Source organism: Aotus nancymaae, unplaced genomic scaffold, assembly GCF_030222135.1.
Source record: "Aotus nancymaae isolate 86718 unplaced genomic scaffold, 86718_ANA_hifiasm-v0.15.2.pri h1tg000029l, whole genome shotgun sequence".
NCBI classification, from domain to species: Eukaryota; Metazoa; Chordata; class Mammalia; order Primates; family Aotidae; genus Aotus; species Aotus nancymaae.
This window is the reverse complement of record NW_026988442.1, coordinates 47,062,583-47,084,784: the sequence shown is the minus strand read 5'-3', so window position 1 is coordinate 47,084,784 and position 22,202 is coordinate 47,062,583. Positions and strand designations below refer to the sequence as shown.

The 22,202-nt window shown below is 35.0% G+C and overlaps 1 protein-coding gene across 5 annotated transcripts in view; it reads left to right on the top strand.

The window, feature by feature from the left end:
* Positions 1-16,073, top strand: part of SCN2A (sodium voltage-gated channel alpha subunit 2) — a 147,184-nt gene extending 131,111 nt beyond the window's left edge. For all 5 annotated transcript variants that reach the window (XM_012440617.3, XM_064382655.1, XM_012440619.3 and 2 more), the window contains 6 exons: positions 16-297; positions 2,910-2,963; positions 5,966-6,103; positions 6,463-6,567; positions 10,508-10,778; positions 12,396-16,073. In XM_012440617.3, coding sequence (XP_012296040.1) covers positions 16-297; positions 2,910-2,963; positions 5,966-6,103; positions 6,463-6,567; positions 10,508-10,778; positions 12,396-13,591 — 2,046 coding nt within the window. In that variant the 3' untranslated portion in view covers positions 13,592-16,073. The remainder of the gene's footprint in view (positions 1-15; positions 298-2,909; positions 2,964-5,965; positions 6,104-6,462; positions 6,568-10,507; positions 10,779-12,395) is intronic.
* Positions 16,074-22,202: the final 6,129 nt, after the last annotated feature.

Genomic DNA, 22,202 nt, shown 5'->3' with positions numbered 1-22,202 from the left:
CTCATTCTGTGCCAGGTTGTTGTAAATGCTCTTTTAGGAGCCATTCCATCTATCATGAATGTACTTCTGGTTTGTCTGATCTTTTGGCTTATATTCAGTATAATGGGAGTGAATCTCTTTGCTGGCAAGTTTTACCATTGTATTAACTACACCACTGGAGAGATGTTTGATGTAAGCGTGGTCAACAACTACAGTGAGTGCAAAGCTCTCATTGAAAGCAATCAAACTGCCAGGTGGAAAAACGTGAAAGTAAACTTTGATAACGTGGGACTTGGATATCTGTCTCTACTTCAAGTCGTAAGTAACCACTTTATTATTTTCCGTGATGTGTAATTAAAATGAGTCTAAAGTTCTTCTTCCTTGTAATGAGGTATCTACCTTACACCTGTTAGAATGACTATGATCAAACAGGTAAATGACAAAACATGTTGGCAAGAACATGAAGAAAAGGGAACCCTTGTACGTTGTTGGCAGGAATATAAATTTGCAGAGCCTTTATGGATAACAGTATGGAGGTTCCTCCAAAAACTAAAAATAGAACTACCGTATGATCTAGCATTCCCATTATGGGTTATATATCCAAAAGAAATGAAATCAGCATGTCAAAGAGATGTCTGCACTCTCATGCTCACTGCAGCAGTATTTGCAGTAGCCAAAATATGGAAAAAAAAAACTAATTGTCCATCAACAGATAAATGGATAAAGAAAATTGTGTGTGTGTGTATATATATTTGTATATATATATAATGCTTACATAGTTCTATATACACACACATACAGACATACACTATATGTGTGTATATCTATATCTAGACATACACTATATGTGTGTATATCTATATCTAGACATACACATATAAAGTGTATGTCTATATGTTTGTGTATATATAGAAGTAGTCAGGGAAGAGGAAGAGCCTAAGAAACTGCACTAAGAAACTGAGAGAATTTGCAAGACTTTTGTTTTCAAGATTACTATGTCCACACAACAGAAAAAGTATTTCAAAAAGTAAATGTACTTGAATGTATTTGTTTTCAGATTAGGAAACTGCTTCTTTTTATAGGGTAATTGCCTCAAAATAGTGTGTTCAACAATATTAAAAAGATTTTCAAGAATAAGCCCTCATGATTGATGATTGGTAAAACCATTTTAAAATTTATTGGATGTATGTCTACACACCTATAGACATACACAATGAAATACTATTTAGCCTTAAAAGAAGAAGGGGATCTTGTTCTTTTATACAAAATGGATTCACCTGGAGGACATTATATTAAGTGAAATAAGCCAGGCACAGAAAGACAAATAGCACATGATGTCACTTATATATGAAATCTAAAAAGCTCAAACTCATAGAAGCAGAAAGCAGAATGGCAATCACCAGGGGCTGGGGGTGGGGAATGATGGGAGATGTTGGTCAAAGGATACAAAATTCAGTTCCTCAGGAGGAATACATTGTGTAGAGCTATTATACAACATGGTGACTATAGTTAATAATGATGTATTATATACTTGAAAATATCTGAGAGAGTAGATATTGTTTTCTCATCACAAAAAATAAGTATGTCAAGTGATATATATGTTGCTTAGCTTGAGTTAGCCATTCCACAATATGCATGTATTTGAAAACATCATTTTGTACAACATAAATATAATAATTTTTAATTTGTCAATTAAAAATGAATACGTTTTTGAAAAGCAATTAAAACACAAATGCATATACTTTTTAGGAACTCTGTATAGATTCAGTAAAACTATATAAAATGATACAATATTATACAATAATGAAATTATTCTTCCTCAGTGTTTGCAAATACTTCCTTAGGCCCATCTACCCAGAGTCTTCCTCACCATGAGCTATCTTTTCTGTACCATGTTGCAAACATGATGGCTCTACATACTTTATTGTCTCTCCAACTATTCATTTGGCAGCATAGCACAAAGTCCTTTGTTACTGGGAGTTTTATCTTGGCACTCATTTTCCTCCTTTCCTACTCTGAGGAAAGAAGTGCTGGCCCCAAGCGAGGTTGAAAAGGTGTGTGTGTGTGTGGAGGCAGAGAAAGAGAGAGAGACACTTTCGGATAGAAAAATTGCTCTCTTGCAAATGAAAACCTTCCAATTAAGGCTATTGTGTCTGCTGTGCATTCATAATAATTCATTCAGCTGTTCAACTGACTGCAGTATTTCATATCCACTAGCTCCTGGACACAATCCGCCTACATGATCCTCAATACTATAAAAATAGTTAGGAAAGGGGCAGAGTCTGCGGCACTAAGAAACTAAAAAAACAAAATGTGTAAGACTTTTGTTTTCAAGATCACTATGTCCATGCAGCAGAAAGCAAATATTTAACAAAGTAAATGCAGTTGAATATATTGCTTTCAGATTAGGAAACTGCTGCCTCTTATAGAGTAATCACGTCAAAACAGTATGTTCAACAATATTAAGATCTTCAAGAATTAAGCTGTCATGATTGGTGATTGGTAATAATCATTTGGAAAAGAATAAGTAGAAAAGAAAGCCGTTAAGGTAAATAATGCAGCACACTTTTGAACTTGTCTCATGCTGATACTATATACAAGAAATCCTTTCTTCAAATTTCATGATACATTCTTATATAACCACATCATAGTCAAAGATTGCTGATAGTGTTTTTATAATAGCATATTGTTACAGTAGATCATTATTTAATTATAAATATTAAATATGCATATAAAGATGTAATAAAGTTGAAGTATTTTCAATGCATATCATAAAACATTGCCCAAAAAGTAAATATTAATTTCAAGCTTATTTATATGCCTATATTTGAATATAGATCAAGTAGAACCTTGATCAATTATTCCTATTCAATTGATTTTCTAAAATCATAATTTTGGGAAAAAAGAAAATGATATGACTTTTCTTACAGGCCACATTTAAGGGATGGATGGATATTATGTATGCAGCTGTTGACTCACGAAATGTAAGTCTAGTTAGAGGGAAATTTTTTAATTTTATCAAATATATATTTCTACAGTATTGTAATTTAGTGATATTGTCAATAAAATAAAATTATGTGCTTAATTTATAAAACATCTGCATTATAAAAATAAAATGTTTAATCATATTATTTCTTTCATAATTATTACAGGATGATTTTCTCTAATCACTGCGCAACTTTTAAGATGCCTTTTCTAGTATTTAGCAAGGCACCTGACACAAAACTTTATTGGATTTATTTTCAAAATCAGACATTTTACTTTTGGCTTTGATAGTCCTGGCCATTTGTGCGTTAGAAGTTCGCACAGGCAATATTTTTCATCTGTAATAGATATCCTCCAGCTTTTGATCTTCTTTATGATAGGAAGAATGTAACTAATAATGGGACAAAAATAAACAAACAACTTAGTGTTTCTCTTGGGAAAGTGAGACTAAGTGGTAGAAGGGAGGGACTTTCCTAATCTACCTTATACACACCAGTACTTTGAATTTTTTCCTACAATTTTCATTCATTTCTCACTAATGAGGAATGAAGTCACATTTTGGAAAAAAGAGATTGATTTCTGGTTCACTAAAGCATGATAATAAAGTTCAAAATGCTATTTTCCTAGCACCAGCAGCTAGCTTTCTGAGTGAAGAATTCCTGAGGTGTCTTTTTTTTCCACTTCATAAAAACAGAGAGGGAGCAAGAAAGTGTGAAAAGCCCTGCATTTTATCTCTGTAAGTGGTATCAGGAATTCAAGTTATGAGTTTTTTCTAAATATAATAACAATGTGTTGTTTACCACTACTCACTATGCCAAGGACTTTCTCACATTATCCCATTTAGTCCTAAATAACAACCCTATTGTATAGGTGATATTAACTCTATTTTACCACTGAAGCAAAGAAACTTAATGCGTTAAGTGCTAAAATAGTTGAACCTGGACCACAAATAATGGCTCGTACCCACTTTCCACAGTAGTTTCTCACCTTTTTGATTAATTAATTCAAAGCTCTCTCCATCTTCCTTATCAATAGCTTATATGACATGAAATATTTTCAGTTTCTTCTTTAATACCTTAGCAGAGCTTTTCTGCTACAAAACTCCTGGACATTACAAAAGATGAAATCCAATTGGGCACTACATTTATGAAAAATTGTTGGCTTTTACTTTAATTAGTAAATTGCATCAGATAAATGCAAATTTAAGCCAAAATGAGACAGTATCTACACACCTACCAGATTGGCAGTACTAAAAAATCTGACAATGTCAAGTTTTGCCAAGGGTAAACAGCAGTAAGAATGCTGATACAATGCTGGTAGGAAAAAAATTAGATAAATAATCCCTTAAAAACAGCTGGGTATGAACACATTATTTGAAAAAGTTAAAGATGTTTTTAATCTTGCAATTCCATTTTGGACAATGTATCCTAAAGAAACTTATGCACATGTTTAGGATAATCTATGTACAAAAATGAATATAACATTTTTTTGCACTAGCAAAAAACTGGGAGCAACTCAAAAATAGTAGAAATAGGCAAATAATTGAATACTACATAGTAATGGAAATGAATGAATACAGCCATATGCAACCACTTGGATGAGCTTTAAAAATATAACACTGAGTTGAAGAAACTAGACACATACTATAATTGTATTTATATAAAGTTAAAAATTGACAAAACTAAGCTTATTGTTCAAGAATGCACACTGAGGTGTTAACTCGAAAGAAAAAGCAGGGACATAATTACCATAAAAGTCAGGATAATGGTTACCTCTAGCAGGGATGATGGGGTTATGTTTGAGAAAGATACACCAAGGGTTTCTGAAGTCCTACCAATGAACTGGGTCATGGATTTCACTTATAAAATGTATTATATTTTGCATGTATGTGTTATGCAATTCCTGTATGTGTAGTCTTTTAAAAGTTTTAAAACTATAATTGTACATCACTGTTCACTAAACTCACATATATAAATAAAATCTCATCAAAGAATACGTAGTTTTATAATATTTCTGATATTTTTTGCTCTATTTCATTAGAAAAAAATTATGCTGCTCATAACCCTCTAAATTGATTTCATAACACGGTGGGTTATAACCTTCATCTATTATCATCAGTGACTGGTTAACTGAGTTGATTAGAATAATGTCCTATAAGACCTGAACTAGAGCTTACAGCTAAAGCTCAAATCTACTATCAGACATATTTCTTTTTTCTTTTTTGTTTTTCTCAAAATTTTAAAGGCAGCTTTTTGACATTTTGGTTTTTTTTTCTTTTCTTTTTCTCAAAATTTTAAATGTCACACATATTTCTAATCAAAAGTGGGCTAGACAAGAGAGAGTAGCATTGTTACAGAAACGGTGCCTGCTGAATAGGATAAAGCAATAGATTCATTTTCAGAAAGGGAAGATCAACGTATATACCTACATGCAGACATACTACAATGGTTCTTGCCTATCTAAAGAAATGTATTATATCAAACCCTTACACTTAGAAATAACTACTGGCCAGCCACTGTTCTAAGCACATTTATATGTTAATATGATTAATCTTCATGACCACACTACAAGGTTTAGGTTCTATTATTTTCATTTCACAGATGAGAAAACTGAGGCAGAGAAAGTAAATCTTAAAAGTTTTGACATAGAATAATGTGACCCTGACATCTCTTTTGTAAGAAGAGGAAGTCTTTAATTTGCATGCTGTGTTGGGAACTTTGCTTACAAAGCAAAGTGCATTCATGATCTAGGCATTTATTGAATGACATTGTTTATAATCATTCAGACTTCTCTATGAGTCGTTTCATTTTCCCAGGTAATGAATAGCCTTGCAGGACTCTTCAATAAGCATGTGAGATTTGAAGGTTCATAAAATCTGTTTAATGTTTGGTTTCTCGTCATTCCTGAGACTAAAACATGCTTAGATAATTGAAAACTCACTGATGTTCTTTTTTTGCAGCAAGTGTTAGATATAATGGTTACAATTCTTCATATTTTTTAGGTAGAATTACAACCCAAGTATGAAGACAACTTGTACATGTATCTTTATTTTGTCATCTTTATTATTTTTGGTTCATTTTTTACCTTGAATCTTTTCATTGGTGTCATCATAGATAACTTCAACCAACAGAAAAAGAAGATAAGTATATTAAAACTTCACCTTTACTCTGAAATACGAACTAAATATGTCATACTGTTTCCTTTAGCCTCCGAAATGCAATCACCACAAAAAGAATATAAAATTCAGAAATTATTTTGAGACATTTGATAATCGATAAGCTTTTAAGCAATAAATTAGATAGCATATTTTTGATGTTTTTAGTATAGAAATATAATGAATATGGTATAATTTATATATTGAATAAAGGCATCTCCATAAATACAGATATTAGCAACAATAGAATAAAATGTGGGAGTCAATTTTTGCACTATTACTAAGGTGGATTTTATAGCCAGCAAAGAACACAATTTTAACAAGTTTTGCTTTCATTTCTTTACTTTGGAGGTCAAGACATTTTTATGACAGAAGAACAGAAGAAATACTACAATGCAATGAAAAAACTGGGTTCAAAGAAACCACAAAAACCCATACCTCGACCTGCTGTAAGAATAGCATACTTTCATTGCCAGTTAAAGCTATGTTACCTAACCCTTTCACAGCCAGAATTGCTAGAAACTAGTTATTTTTTGGATTTGTAACGCAGTTTTCCACCTTAACAATGTGACTAGCTAGCCTAAATAGTTTGAATATATGTATTATATATATAATATGTATAAACTATGTAATACACAACATATTTTATATGCAAACATATAAAATATATAGAAATAAAATTTACTATACTTAGGTGCCAGTAGTATCAGACAAGCTGATGTCGTTAAGAAGCTTCTAATAACATATAGAAGAAAATACATATGTACATACATAATGTGGAAATGTTAAATGTTCTCAGAGTACACTGGAGACAGATTGGAATAATTGGTACATCACAGATTGGCCTCATTTTTTGTCCAACTCTGCAGATAGAATGGAATCATTAATGAAACCAGTTACAGGTTTTGCTTATTTCTGGTTAAACAACAACAGCAACAAAAGGCAAACTTCATCTTTTCCCCGACTATCCCACCCTTAAATGAGATGATGTCATTCTTTGTTGGACTTTTTATGGCTCTTCTAGTTATATATTTAGCAGTGATACTGTTCGTTCAGTTTGGCTGCTGAAGGGAATAGCTATCAGGAGAATCCCTAAGTTTTTCTATCACTCCTGAAGGACTGGCTCAGGTATTAAGTCTCAGAGCATCTTCCCCAAGGTACACATGGTATAAAACACTTCAATGTTCCTCAGAAATCTTGATTTTATGAATTCATTGGTGACAATATGAAACTGACCATAATTAAGTGTTCAGTTGGTAAGTCAGCCAATAACTCAAAGAAAGTGGATAACTATATTGGGTCAAACATAAAGGGCATACAATTTGAACCTAGTCTTTGGGAACTAATACAATTTGAATGAATAGAGAGAAAAGCAGACAACATTTACCATATGAGAAAACATATACCACAAAGCCATATAGATAAATATATCAGTGGAGAATAGTGATGCATTTGACTTAGTGAGTAGTAGACACTGGTTTTCTGAGTTAAATGAGTCAAGGTTACCATACGAGTCTGAGGAAATTTGTTCTAATTAAGCAATACAAATGCAACATAGTTAACAGAACCGCCTAGTAATATGAAAAGAAAGACTTTACAGAGTTTAACCTAGACACTGGTGTGGAACGATGTTAGAGGCAAAGTCACCCTGGAACATGGACAAAAAGATAAACCTTTACATATAAGATGAGTCCATAATCTGTGTCAGGCCAAAAGGGCTGGAACTACTCCAGGAGGAAGTTAGCCAATAAGAAGACTCAATTGGGATGAGGCAGCTGTGGAACATAGGAAAAGAGGAAGGATGTGTAGATAACAGAGAATCTAAAATAGAAGATATGTTGATAACAGATAATCTAAAACATAAACCATTGATGTTTTGTGAAACTGTTGGTTCCACTATCATAAATTGAAGTCATATACAGGCACTGGGAAATACAGTGGTAAAGCCTACGAAATGTCCAGACTAAGATAAGGATTTTAGAGTTGTCAACAAAATTTAGTTGCGCTCTGAAGCACAGATTCATTTTTTAAAAGTAATTAGAATAGGTCGGGCGTGGTGGCTCACGCCTGTAATCCCAGCACTTTCGGAGGCTGAGGTGGGTAGATCACGAGGTCAAGAGACCGAGACCATTCTGGCCAAGACGGTGAAACCCTGTCTCTACTAAAAATACAAAAATTAGCTGGGAATGGTGGCATGCGCCTGTGATCCCAGCTACTCGGGAGGCTGAGGTGGAAGAATCGCTTGAACCCAGGAGGCGGAGGTTGCAGTGAGCCGAGATTGCGCCACTGCACTCCAGCCTGGTGACAGAGCAAGAACTCCCATCTCAAAAAAAAAAAAAAAAAAAAAAAAAAAAAAAGAATAGAGAAAATAACAAAAGTTCTCAGAATAAGGCCTTGCGTACTTCACCAAGATATAGGAGGAGATAAATCAATGAAGGCATGTGATTGTATTTACATCAAATGACATGGATTTACCTGCATAGCAGTAGGGCTGCTTGGAAAAAGTTCAACACATTCAGCTAGAATATTCAGTGACAATTTGGCAACTTAGGAAGTAACTGGTAAAATCCATTTATTCCTTTATTAACAATATGTACTGCAGAGCTTATAGCTTGCAGTGAACACAGAGAATGAAGTACTTAGACAACTTTGGCTGAGCGGGGCTGGGATTAGGTCTTCTGAGAAGAGTTTGCTTTAGCATCTGTTTGCTAAGTATTTTTTGAAAGGGCTTGTATAAACTACAAACATCTACTAGGTCACCATTTGAGGTGGTTGGCTGAGGAACTTGTAACTTTGCACAACACTTCAACTGCATTCTCAGGAAGCTGTTTTCATCGTTCTTTATACCACACACCCCACTCCCTGTCCTGTTTTCAGGATCAAGGAGTTTCATTCCCATGCACAAATAACATACACACAGTGCCTCAGTATTTTTCCATGCTTTGACCTCAATTGCCTGGTACATAAGCTTGAGTATGTTGCTGTGCACCTCCCACAGTGTACTATGTATTATGCTAAGCATTTTGAGTTTAAATATTGAACAGTATAGAGTCTAGTTAATGCAACAGATAGTACTCAGTCAGGCCAAAAAATTGAGAGCACTAAGTGCTTAAGTCTCAAAACTAAGTTAGAATTCATGAGAGAGAGAAGCCTCCCTACAGAGAGAGGACAGAACACTAGGATGTAGGATCCAGGCCAGTAAAAGTGTCAGGCTCTGGGGAAGCAAGCCATTAAGTGTATAGGCAGCAGAGTATTAGTCATCCTAATTGAGAAGGTAGAGAAAGGCAGCCCAACAGATGTAAGTGAAGACCAGAGCCCTAGACTACCTGAGAAACAAAGCAGACACGTGCAAAATGGAACAAAACAGAAACCAGTGATCAGAACCGGTTTACAAGTTGGGGACTTAATTTCATAAGCAAGACATAGGGCAGTTAGTACTTGGAAATAAGGTCCAAATAGACCGGAGCAAGGTTGAATATTTCCATTGTGACTTTTGCAAAGACAATTTTATTCTTACAGAAGAGTTACCCATAATGCATAATGAATCTACACACAGTGTCCTCTTATTTTAACTTCTTACACAACCATAGATCAGTTATCACAACTAAGAAATTAACCTGGGTATAATACCATTAAATAAAATACAGATTTCACCAATTTTTCTACTGATGCCTTTTTTCTTGAATTATAATTTTAAAAATATTTTAGTTGAACTTTAAAATGAAATTTATGATGCTGTAACTTTAGTGAGATAATATAAATTCAGAGACCAGACCAAAAATTTAAAAACAGAGAGAAAAACCTAGAGAAGTATTTATTTATTTGTTATTTAAAGTAAAATTAATGCCCTTTCAACATATGGGATAAAAAAATTATTATATGACAAATATTTACTGTCTGTCATAACATGATGGTGTTCTGTTCACTGAGAACATAATAGGTGAGTTTATAAAACCTGGTATCATTGTTAGTATAAATAAAACAAATACACTTGAATAGAGTTGGATATACAACCTACACAATTTTCTTCCAAGTATAAAACAAAAATAAAATATACTACTTTATTTAATAAAATTGAACATTGTAACAATGTTCCATTGCATTTGAGCCTCACATAAGTGCTAAGAGGTAGCATTAAGAGATAAGATTTGAGATCTGACCTTGAGCTTCCCTATTTACACAACTTACCTGCTTTGTGACTTAAGGCAAGTTACCACAGCTCTCTAATCACTGGTTTTGCAAAGAATTTTTCCGTAAAATGTTGTTGTGAAGATTAAAAGTATATTTTTATAAAAGCTACATTTTTATGTTGTTTTGTTAAAATCAGATGAATTGAATTACATATTTTTTAAAGTTTCTAAGGGGACTTTTACATATGATTTGTTCCAGAACAAATTCCAAGGAATGGTCTTTGATTTTGTAACCAAACAAGTCTTTGATATCAGCATCATGATCCTCATCTGCCTTAACATGGTCACCATGATGGTGGAAACCGATGACCAGAGTCAAGAAATGACAAACATTCTGTACTGGATTAATCTGGTGTTCATTGTTCTGTTCACTGGAGAGTGTGTGCTGAAACTGATCTCTCTTCGTTACTACTATTTCACTATTGGATGGAATATTTTTGATTTTGTGGTGGTCATTCTCTCTATTGTAGGTAAGAAAAGGTGCTTTTATTCAATTAAGGAATATAGTAGTAAAAATGTGTGTTTTAAAAGTTTACAGGTGTTTTTCACTAATCTTTCTTGTTCATCCCAGACTTCCAAATAAAAATCTAATAGTCCATTTTCTTTAGTTTGCCGTTTCTCTAATTGCATGCTGTGCATGAAATGATGAATGAAATAAAAGGAATTTATATTTCAGCTTTTAATTACTCTAATTTAATATTTTTATCTAATCTCATTCATTCTCATCTCTGAAGATGATAACTTCAACATTGACAGAATACTCTTCTGCCTGATTATACTCCTGTGGAATTGACAGTTACCACCTTGAATAAACAATCAACCCACACACATATATACATAAATCATTTGAATTAGTCAGATAATTCATAACTATGACCTCTTAAATAACTGGAATAATGTATATATGCAGTTATATATACAATCATGCATAAAAGTTTCATGTTATCTTTGGGTGCAGACAGTTTTCTGTGTTTTGCAATATTTCTTTTTGGAAGCAGACATTTTGTTTGAAAATCTAAAACAGATTTGTTATCAGCAAGATACATTAACGTTAGGATACATACATTAAGTGTTAGGAGTGCAAAAGGCTTATTAAAAAATATATTTATATATTAAATGTTTATGTATAAGTTATTAAATGAGGTGATGGAAGTAAATATAAGAAGATTTAAGAGAAGGTTTCTGCCTATTTGGGGAAAGAGAACATTCACATGGAGGGAAATATTGTGGAGCACTCTATTTAAACTACTTTCTTTAGTAGAATAGAACAGTGTAACAATGTTCCATTGCATTTGATCCTCACATGAGTGCTATGAGGTAGCATTAAGAGGTAAGATTGGAGATCTGATCTGGAGTTTCTTTATTTATGCTACTTACCTGCTCTATGACCTAAGAAAGTTACCTCAGCTCTCCAATCATTGGTTTTGCAAGGAATTTTTTGGTAAAATGTTGTTGTGAGGATTAAAGCAGATTATGTATATATATGCACTTCGCACTGTACCTAGCATGAAGAAAAGACTCAGTAAATGTTCAGTTTAACAACAAGAAAAAGTTGATATTATCACCATTTACTGATGCATAAAAACAAAAGCCAGGATTCTGTCCCAAGTATGTCTGTCTCCATAGCGTATGTTTTCTTCTGTACATCACACTGCCTACTCCCAAATAAAATAGGATCACAACCATCTCAGAAAGATAAGAACTCTCATATTTCTGATCCAAAATCATATGCCTTTAATTCTTATGCAAATACTAGAACTTGCATTTTGGATACATAAATCCATGTCTGTACTTGACTGCTATATGCTTCATGATGTCTTTAGACCTTCAGGGGTTGAGTCATATTTTTGATAGGTGCTTTTCTTGAACTAGGAAAAATGGCCCTTACTTTCTTCATTTAATATAAATGTGTCAGTGTTATAACACCAAACAGTTTCATTTTGCTAGACAAATATTGCAGGTTATTTTTCTATATACCTGTACTTAACTGTCCTGTTCACATTTTGTAAAACTAAAATAATTATGTAAACTTTCATTTGCTGCTATTAAGTATAACACTATTTTTGTTATTTGTTGATTTTCTACAGGAATGTTTCTAGCTGAACTAATAGAAAAGTACTTTGTGTCCCCTACCCTGTTCCGAGTGATCCGTCTTGCCCGGATTGGCCGAATCCTACGTCTGATCAAAGGAGCAAAGGGGATCCGCACGCTGCTCTTTGCTTTGATGATGTCCCTTCCTGCGTTGTTTAACATCGGCCTCCTGCTCTTCCTGGTCATGTTCATCTACGCCATCTTTGGAATGTCCAACTTTGCCTATGTTAAGAGGGAAGTTGGAATTGATGACATGTTCAACTTTGAGACCTTTGGTAACAGCATGATCTGCCTGTTCCAAATTACAACCTCTGCTGGCTGGGATGGATTGCTAGCCCCTATTCTTAACAGTGGACCTCCAGACTGTGACCCTGAAAAAGATCACCCTGGAAGCTCTGTTAAGGGAGACTGTGGGAACCCATCTGTTGGGATTTTCTTTTTTGTCAGTTACATCATCATATCCTTCCTGGTTGTGGTGAACATGTATATCGCAGTCATCCTGGAGAACTTCAGTGTTGCTACTGAAGAAAGTGCAGAGCCCCTGAGTGAGGATGACTTTGAGATGTTCTATGAGGTTTGGGAGAAGTTTGATCCTGATGCGACCCAGTTTATAGAGTTCTCTAAACTCTCTGATTTTGCAGATGCCCTGGATCCTCCTCTTCTCATAGCAAAACCCAACAAAGTCCAGCTCATTGCTATGGATCTGCCTATGGTCAGTGGTGACCGGATCCACTGCCTTGACATCTTATTTGCTTTTACAAAGCGTGTTTTGGGTGAGAGTGGAGAGATGGATGCCCTTCGAATACAGATGGAAGAGCGATTCATGGCATCAAACCCCTCCAAAGTCTCTTATGAGCCCATTACAACCACATTGAAACGCAAACAAGAGGAAGTGTCTGCTATTATTATACAGAGGGCTTACAGACGCTACCTCTTGAAGCAAAAAGTTAAAAAGGTATCAAGTATATACAAGAAAGACAAAGGCAAAGAATGTGATGGAACACCTATTAAAGAAGATACACTCATTGATAAACTGAATGAAAATTCAACTCCGGAGAAAACCGATATGACGCCTTCCACCACTTCTCCACCCTCGTATGATAGCGTGACCAAACCGGAAAAAGAAAAATTTGAAAAAGACAAATCAGAAAAGGAAGACAAAGGGAAAGATATCAGGGAAAGTAAAAAGTAAAAAGAAACAAAGAATATTCCATTTTGTGATCAATTGTTTACAGCCTGTGATGGTGATGTATTTGTGTCAACAGGACTCCCACAGGACGTCTATGCCAAACTGACTGTTTTTACAAAAGTATACTTAAGGTCAGTGCCTATAACAAGACAGAGACCTCTGGTCAGCAAACTGGAACTCAATAAACTGGAGAAACAGTATCCACAGGAGGTTTCTATTTTCACAACCAGCTGACACTGCTGAAGAGCAGAGGCATAATGGCTACTCAGACCATAGGAACCCATTTAAAGGGGGGAGGGAAGTTAAATTTTTATGTAAATTCAACATGTGACACTTGATAATAGTAATTGTCACCACTGTTTATGTTTTAACTGCCACATCTGCCATATTTTTACAAAATGTGTGCTGTGAATTTATCACTTTTCTTTTAAATTCACAAGTTGTTTACTATTCTATGTGACTATTTTTGTACATGGGTTTGTGTTTGGGGAGAGGGATTAAAGGGAGGGAATTCTACATTTCTCTATTGTATTGTATAACTGGATATATTTTAAATGGAGGCATGCTGCAATTCTCATTCACACATGAAAAAAAAACACATCACAAAAGGAAAGAGTTTACTTCTTGTTTCAGGATGTTTTTAGATTTTTGAGGTGCTTAAATAGCTATTCATATTTTTAAGGTGTCTCATCCAGAAGAATTTTAATGTGCCTGTAAATGTTCCATAGAATCACAAGCATTAAAGAGTTGTTTTATTTTTACATAATCCATTAAATGTACATGTATATATGTATATATGTATATGTGCGTGTATATACATATATATGTATACACACACATGCACACGCAGAGATATACACATACCATTACATTGTCATTCACAGTCCCAGCAGCATGACTATAACATTTTTGATAAGTGTCCTTTGGCATAAAATAAAAATATTCTATCAGTCCTTTCTAAGAAACCTGAATTGACCAAAAAACATCCCCACCACCACTTTATAAAGTTGATTCTGCTTTATCTTGCAGTATTGTTTAGCCATCTTCTGCTCTTGGTAAGATTGGCATAGTATATGTCAATTTAAAAAATAAAAGTCTGCTTTGTAAATAGTAATTTTACCCAGTGGTGCATGTTTGAGCAAACAAAACTGATGATTTAAGCACACTACTTATTGCATCAAATATGTACCACAATAAGTATAGTTTGCAAGCTTTCAACAGGTAATATGATGTGATTGGTTCCATTATAGTTTGAAGCTGTCACTGCTGCATGTTTATCTTGCCTATGCTGCTGTATCTTATTCCTTCCACTGTTCAGAAGTCTAATATGGGAAGCCATATGTCAGTGGTAAAGTGAAGCAAATTGTTCTACCAAGACCTCATTCTTCATGTCACTAAGCAATAGGTTGCAGCAAACAAGGAAGAGCTTCTTGCTTTTTATGCTTCCAACCTTAATTGAACACTCCATGATGAAAAGCCCGACTGTACACATACTCTGCAAGCTGCTTAAATCTGTTTAAAATATACGGTTAGAGTTTTCTAAGAAAATATAAATACTGTAAAAAGTTCATTTTATTTTATTTTTCAACCTTTTGTACATAAAACGAGAAATTAAAAGTATCTTCAGGTGGATGTCACAGTCACTATTGTTAGTTTCTGTTCCTAGCACTTTTGAATTGAAGCACTTCACAAAATAAGAAGCAAGGACTAGGATGCAGTGTAGGTTTCTGCTTTTTTATTAGTACTGTAAACTTGCACACATTTCAATGTGAAACAAATCTCAAACTGAGTTCAATGTTTATTTGCTTTCAATAGTAATGCCTTATCATTGAAAGAGGCTTAAAGAAAAAAATCAGCTGATATTCTTGGCATTGCTCGAATCCAGTGTTTCCACCTAGTCTTTTTATTCAGTAATCATCAGTCTTTTCCAATGTTTGTTTACACAGATAGATCTTATTGACCCATATGGCACTAGAACTGTATCAGATATAATATGGGAACCCAGCGTTTTTTTCCCTCCCACAAAACCAGGTAGTGAAGTTATATTACCAGTTACCGCAAAATACTTTGTGTTTCACAAGCAACAATAAATGTAGATTCTTTATACTAAAGCTATTGACTTGTAGTGTGTTGGTGAAATGCATGCAGGAAAATGCTATTACCATAAAGAACGGTAAACCACATTACAATCAAGCCAAAAGAATAAAGGTTTTGCTTTTGTTTTTGTATTTAATTGTTGTCTTTGTTTCTATCTTTGAAATGCCATTTAAAGGTAACTTTCTATCATGTAAAAATAATCTATCTGAAAAACAAATGTAAAGAACACACATTAATTATGATAATTCATCTCTAAATTTTTTCATGGAATGGAAATTAGTGAAGAAGAGTGTATTGGATAGCTACTTTAATATTGGTCAAAAACCTAGATATGGCATCAGGTAGAGTAGTGGAAAGTTACAAAAATTAATAAAAAAATTGACTAACATTTTAAGTTGTGCATCTTTTCTCCTTCCTGTCTCCCTGTTGCTCTTTTTCCCCCTCACGTTTCCACTTCAGTTTCTTCCCTATGTATTCTTGATCTACTTTTCTTTATTTCCTTCTATCCTTTTCTTGGGCTCTGAGTATTTTGCATTCAGCATATTCTCCTTGTTTCTTTCCTATTCACCAAATGTCTTGTTTATTACAGCCTATAAACCACTTAGACTTAGATCTCTAAAATTTGCTGTCACTCTGTAAAGTGCACATAGTATTTCTGTATTTATTTCTACAATTTTCTTTACAAAAATTACAAGAAAGCTTAGACTGCAACTTTTCATAATATATAAACAAAATTCCCAAATGGCACAGATTTGGGTTTCTCATTTAATTACCAACAGTTAATGTCTCTCAATTCTGAATGCATATTAGAATTATCTGAGGAGGATTAAAAAAAGAAAAAAAAAAAAGCTAGTTCATGGGCCAAGACCAATTGAACTCGTATCTCTGGGTGAGAGCTAACCTTAATTTTTGAAGGCTCATCACTGATGCTAATTCATACTAAGGACTGTGAACCAGCAAATTTGTGTCTTCTTGCCCAACAGGACAAACATATTTTCCGGAAATGCAAACTGTCCTTCATTACGTAACTCATCATGTACAGAATGAAGTTCCTAAGAGCATGGCTTTTGGAGTATTTATCTTACAGATTCAGGAATTGACATTGATCTAACTATAATAGAGGTTGTTCTTTAGGACTGTAGTTGGTAGAAAGGCAATTCTATTAGAATACTTTAGGGAGATTGTGTTCAGGTAACATGCATCTACACATGCACACCCCCCCAATGGCACCTTTACTCTCCCTCGTGTATACTGGATGGAATGAATATGGGGGTGGTCTAGGAAACAGTATAAATTTATTTATAAAATAGCTCCCTCCAGTGAATCCTATCTGCCCTGTTGCATGAGAACCTTTAATCTGTACCAAAAGAAAGCAGCTCATGGTGGCCAGTCATAAAGCATACATCCAATTTGTCATTATCAACTCACAAATCTAGACAGGAAAGATTCTCATTCTCAACTTTTCCATTCTCGAGGCATCTCACACAATCCTTGTTTTCCTGCACTCCGTGTAATACAGACCTATTTACAAAGAGAAGGGAGGAGAGAAGAGAGGTGAGGCGAAGTAAAGAAAGAGGAGAAAGGAGGGGAGGAGGGAACGATAGGGGAAAGTAGGAGAAAGGAGGGGAGTATAAGAAATAGGATACTTCATAAACTATAATTCTGAAAAAAGTCTGCTGTGGGTACCTGCAGCACTGGTGAGGGAAGGAAGAAGAAAAAAGATGTGAAGGAAAGAAATGTTGCTTGGTTGTCAATATGTTAGATCTGAAATATAAACATGTTTCTTCTCTTAATTATTTTTATTTATTTATTTATTTATTTTTGAGACAGGGCCTTGCTCTGTCATCCAGGGTGGAGAGCACTGGTGCGATCATGGCTCACTGCAGCCTTGACCTCCTGGACTCAAGTGATCCTCCCACCTCAGCCTCCTGAGTATCTGGAACTGCAGGCATTTGCCCCCATACCCAGCTCATTGTTTTGTATTTTTTTGTAGAAACAGAGTTTCCCCATGTTGCTTGGGTGGGTCTCAAATTCCTGGACTCAAGCAATCCTCCTGCCTCAGTTTTCCAAAGTGTTGGAATTATAGGAATAAACCATTGCACCTGCCCCTCTCATTTTTTTTGAAAGAAAAGATAACCTGTGAAAAAAGTGAAGAGGACATTATACAAGTAAATGTTACAATAATTCCACGGATCCAGGAATAATGGTTTTCTCTTTCAACTGAACTAAATACATATTTGAGTGTTTACTGTACATCAGCTTTGCAATAGCAGCTAAGACATCAAAGAGGAATATAACTATCAAAAGAAAGGCTAAACCAGAGGTGAAGAAACTGGAAAGCCATGCTAGAGTTTGGAATTGATTCTGTGGAAAAGAGGAATGATTACTTCTGAGCAGTAGAAGGAGCAGTGATATATGATACATCTGTACCTGCTGAATCTGGTAGTAATAAGGCTACACTGTCCATTTTTTGCTAGTATTTTACAGCTAACTCATTTTCCCAATTCTTTAAATGGGTTGTTATCTCTTGGTAATGCATACATATTTTATTAAGTAAAGAATATAATTAGATTTTTAAGCCATCAAATGTGACACTTTCTGCTAACAGCCTATTTTAATCGACTTACTTTGTTTTATATTTACAGATATATTACATTTTATTTTGTGCTTTCTACTTTTTGAGGCTTTTCCTTTGTTCTTCTCTTCATTCTTGTCCTCTTTTGCTTTGTTTTCTATTTTTCGTTCCCTCTTCTCTGATGGAAAGTTACACATCATCTCCCTTCCTCCATCCCTCCCTTCTTTCCTTCTTGTCTTCTTTTTTCTTTCTTTTTTATAAGTGATTACTCTTAAATTTTAACATGCATTCTTAATTAAGGTGAGCTATAATCAATATTTGTACTCTGATCTGGAAAAGTGAATTTTCCTAGACGGACTCTCTATCATTGCTCTCCTCTCATAGATTATTTTTGTCTAATATCTTAACGCTACCTTAATTTGAGATAAAACAAATTAAACAGTATTATTACATGAATTTGTAGGTAGTGCTTATATAGACTTACATACTAATTACTAGTAATTTTTTTTCCTCAAATTTATTTCTTCCATCAACTTTTTCATTTTGTGTTCTATTTCTTTCTTGAAGTATATCCCTTAGGAATTCTGTCAGATCTATTAGCAGGAAAATGACTCAGTTTTTCTTTTTCTGAAAATGTCTTTATTTTGGACACATTTTTACATACATTAGCTTAGATCATAATTATTTTGCTTATTTTTTCACTTCTATGAGTCTATAAAACTGTTTTTATTAATCTGACTCAGAACTTATGGTAATATAAGTTAAGAATTCACAGATCAATATCTTTAATTCAGAAAATTCCAGGGAAATTATCAGCTTTTAGCACTACAAATATTTTCTCATCCCATCTTTTGTTATTCTGTCTGGAACTCCTTACGAATATATGTTAAATGTCTAAATTCTTTCTCCATATCCTCTAACATTCTTTTTTTAAATTTTTTAAAATAATTTTCTAGTGCTCTCCTTTTCTTTAAATTTTCTTTTTTTTTTTTTCTATCTTCTTCCTCTTTATTTATTTTTTTTATTTTTTTATTTTTTTTTAATTGCATTTTAGGTTTTGGGGTACATGTGAAAAACATGCAAAGTTGTTGCATAGGTGCATTCATGGCAGTGTGATTTGCTGCCTCCCTCCCCCTCACCCATATCTGGCTTTTCTCCCCATGCTATCCCTCCCCAACTCCCCCCCCCCCCGCTGTCCCCCCCACTCCCCTGCAACAGACCCCCATGTATAGTGCTCCCCTCCCTGTGTCCATGTGTTCTCCTTGTTCAACACCCTCCTATGAGTGAGAACATGTGGTGTTTGGTTTTGTGTTCTTGTGTCAGTTTGCTGAGAATGATGGTTTCCAGGTTCATCCATGTCCCTACAAAGACGCGAACTCCTCGTTTTTAATGGCTGCATAGTATTCCATGGTGTATATGTGCCACATTTTTCCTGTCCAGTCTATCATCGATGGGCATTTGGGTTGGTTCCAGGTCTTTGCTATTGTAAACTGTGCTGCAATGAACATTCGTGTGCATGTGTCCTTATAGTAGAACGATTTATAATCCTTTGGATATATGCCCAGTAATGGGATTGCTGGGTCAAATGGAATTTCTATTTCTAGGTCCTTGAGGAATCGCCACACTGTTTTCCACAGTGGTTGAACTAATTTACACTCCCACCAACAGTGTAAAAGTGTTCCGATTTCTCCACATCCTCTCCAGCATCTATTTTCTCCAGATTGTTTAATGATCGCCATTCTAACTGGCGTGAGATGGTATCTCAATGTAGTTTTGATTTGCATTTCTCTAATGACCAGTGATGATGAGCATTTTTTCATATGTTTGTTGGCCTCTTGTATGTCTTCTTTTGTAAAGTATCTGTTCATATCCTTCGCCCATTTTTGAATGGGCTTGTTTGTTTTTTTCTTGTAAATCTTTTTTAGCTCATTGTAAATTCTGGATATCAGCCCTTTGTCAGATGGGTAGGCTGCAAAAATTTTTTCCCATTCTGTTGGTTGCCGATTCACTCTATTGACTGTTTCTTTTGCCATGCAGAAGCTGTGGAGTTTGATTAGGTCCCATTTGTCTATTTTGGCTTTTGTTGCCAATGCTTTTGGTGTTTTGGTCATAAAGTCCTTGCCTACGCCTATGTCCTGAATGGTTTTGCCTAGGTTTCCTTCTAGTGTTTTTATGGTGTTAGGCCTTATGTTTAAGTCTTTAATCCATCTGGAGTCAATTTTAGTGTAAGGTGTCAGGAAGGGGTCGAGTTTCTGCTTTCTGCATATGGTTAGCCAGTTTTCCCAACACCACTTATTGAACAGGGAATCCTTTCCCCATTGTTTGTTTTTATCAGGTTTGTCAAAGATCGGGTGGTTGTAGATATGTTGTGTTGCCTCCGACGCCTCTGTTCTGTTCCATTGGTCTATATCTCTGTTTTGGTACCAGTACCATGCTGTTTTGATTACCGTAGCCTTGTAGTAGAGTTTGAAGTCCGGTAGTGTGATGCCTCCTGCTTTGTTCTTTTTGCTTAGAATTGACTTGGCTATGCGGGCTCTCTTTTGGTTCCATATGAAGTTTAAGGTGGTTTTTTCCAGTTCTGTGAAGAAGGTCATTGGTAGCTTGATGGGGATAGCGTTGAATCTGTAAATTACTTTGGGCAGTATGGCCATTTTCACGATATTAATTCTTCCTAACCATGAACATGGAATGTTTCTCATCTGTTTGTGTCCTCTCTTATTTCGTTGAGCAGTGGTTTGTAGTTCTCCTTGAAGAGGTCCTTTACGTTCCTTGTTAGTTGTATTCCTAGGTATTTTATTCTCTTTGTAGCAATTGTGAATGGCAGTTCGTTCTTGATTTGGCTCTCTTTAAGTCTATAAATGTAATTCACCACATAAACAGAACCAAAGACAAAAACCACATGATTATCTCAATTGATGCAGAGAAGGCCTTCGACAAAATTCAACAGCCCTTTATGCTAAAAACTCTCAATAAACTAGGTATCGACGGAACGTACCTCAAAATAATAAAAGCTATTTATGACAAACCAACAGCCAATATCATACTGAATGGGCAAAAACTGGAAGCATTCCCTTTGAAATCGGGCACTAGACAAGGATGCCCTCTCTCTCCACTCCTGTTCAATATAGTACTGGAAGTTCTAGCCAGAGCAATCAGACAAGAAAAAGAAATAAAGGGTATTCAATTAGGAAAGGAGGAAGTCAAATTGTCTCTATTTGCAGACGACATGATTGTATATCTAGAAGACCCTATCATCTCAGCCCAAAATCTCCTGAAACTGATAAGCAACTTCAGCAAAGTCTCAGGATACAAAATCAATGTGCAAAAATCACAAGCATTCCTATACACCAATAATAGACTTCTTTAAATTTTCTAGTGCTCTCCCTGGATAATTTGTTAGGTTTTGGTATCAAAATAATACTGACTTTATAAAACAAGTTGGGAGGCATTTATTCCTGAAAGAGTGTAAGAGAGATCATTTCTCCCTTAAATACAAATAGAATTCAAGTGTAAAGCCATCAGAAACCTGAGTCTTCTTTGTGGAAAAGTTTTAATTAAAGATATCAATTTCTTTTCTTTTCTTTTTTGAGATGGAGTCTCGCTCTGTCCCCAGGCTGGAGTGCAGTGGCACGATCTCGGTTCACTGCAACCTCCACCTCCCAGGTTCAAGCGACTCTCCTGCCTCAGCCTTCCGAGTAGCTGGGACTACAGGCGTGCACCACCACGCCCAGCTAATTTTTATATTTTTAGTAGAGATGGGTTTTCACCATGTTAGCCAGGTTGGTCTTGATCTCTTGACCTCAGTATCCTCCCGCCTCGGCCTCCCAAAGTGCTGGGATTACAGATATGAGCCACCGCACTGGGCCAAAGATACCAATTTCTTAGGTGTGTAGGACCACTAAGATTGTTTTTTCAACTTTTTAGAGTTGACAAATTGCAGTT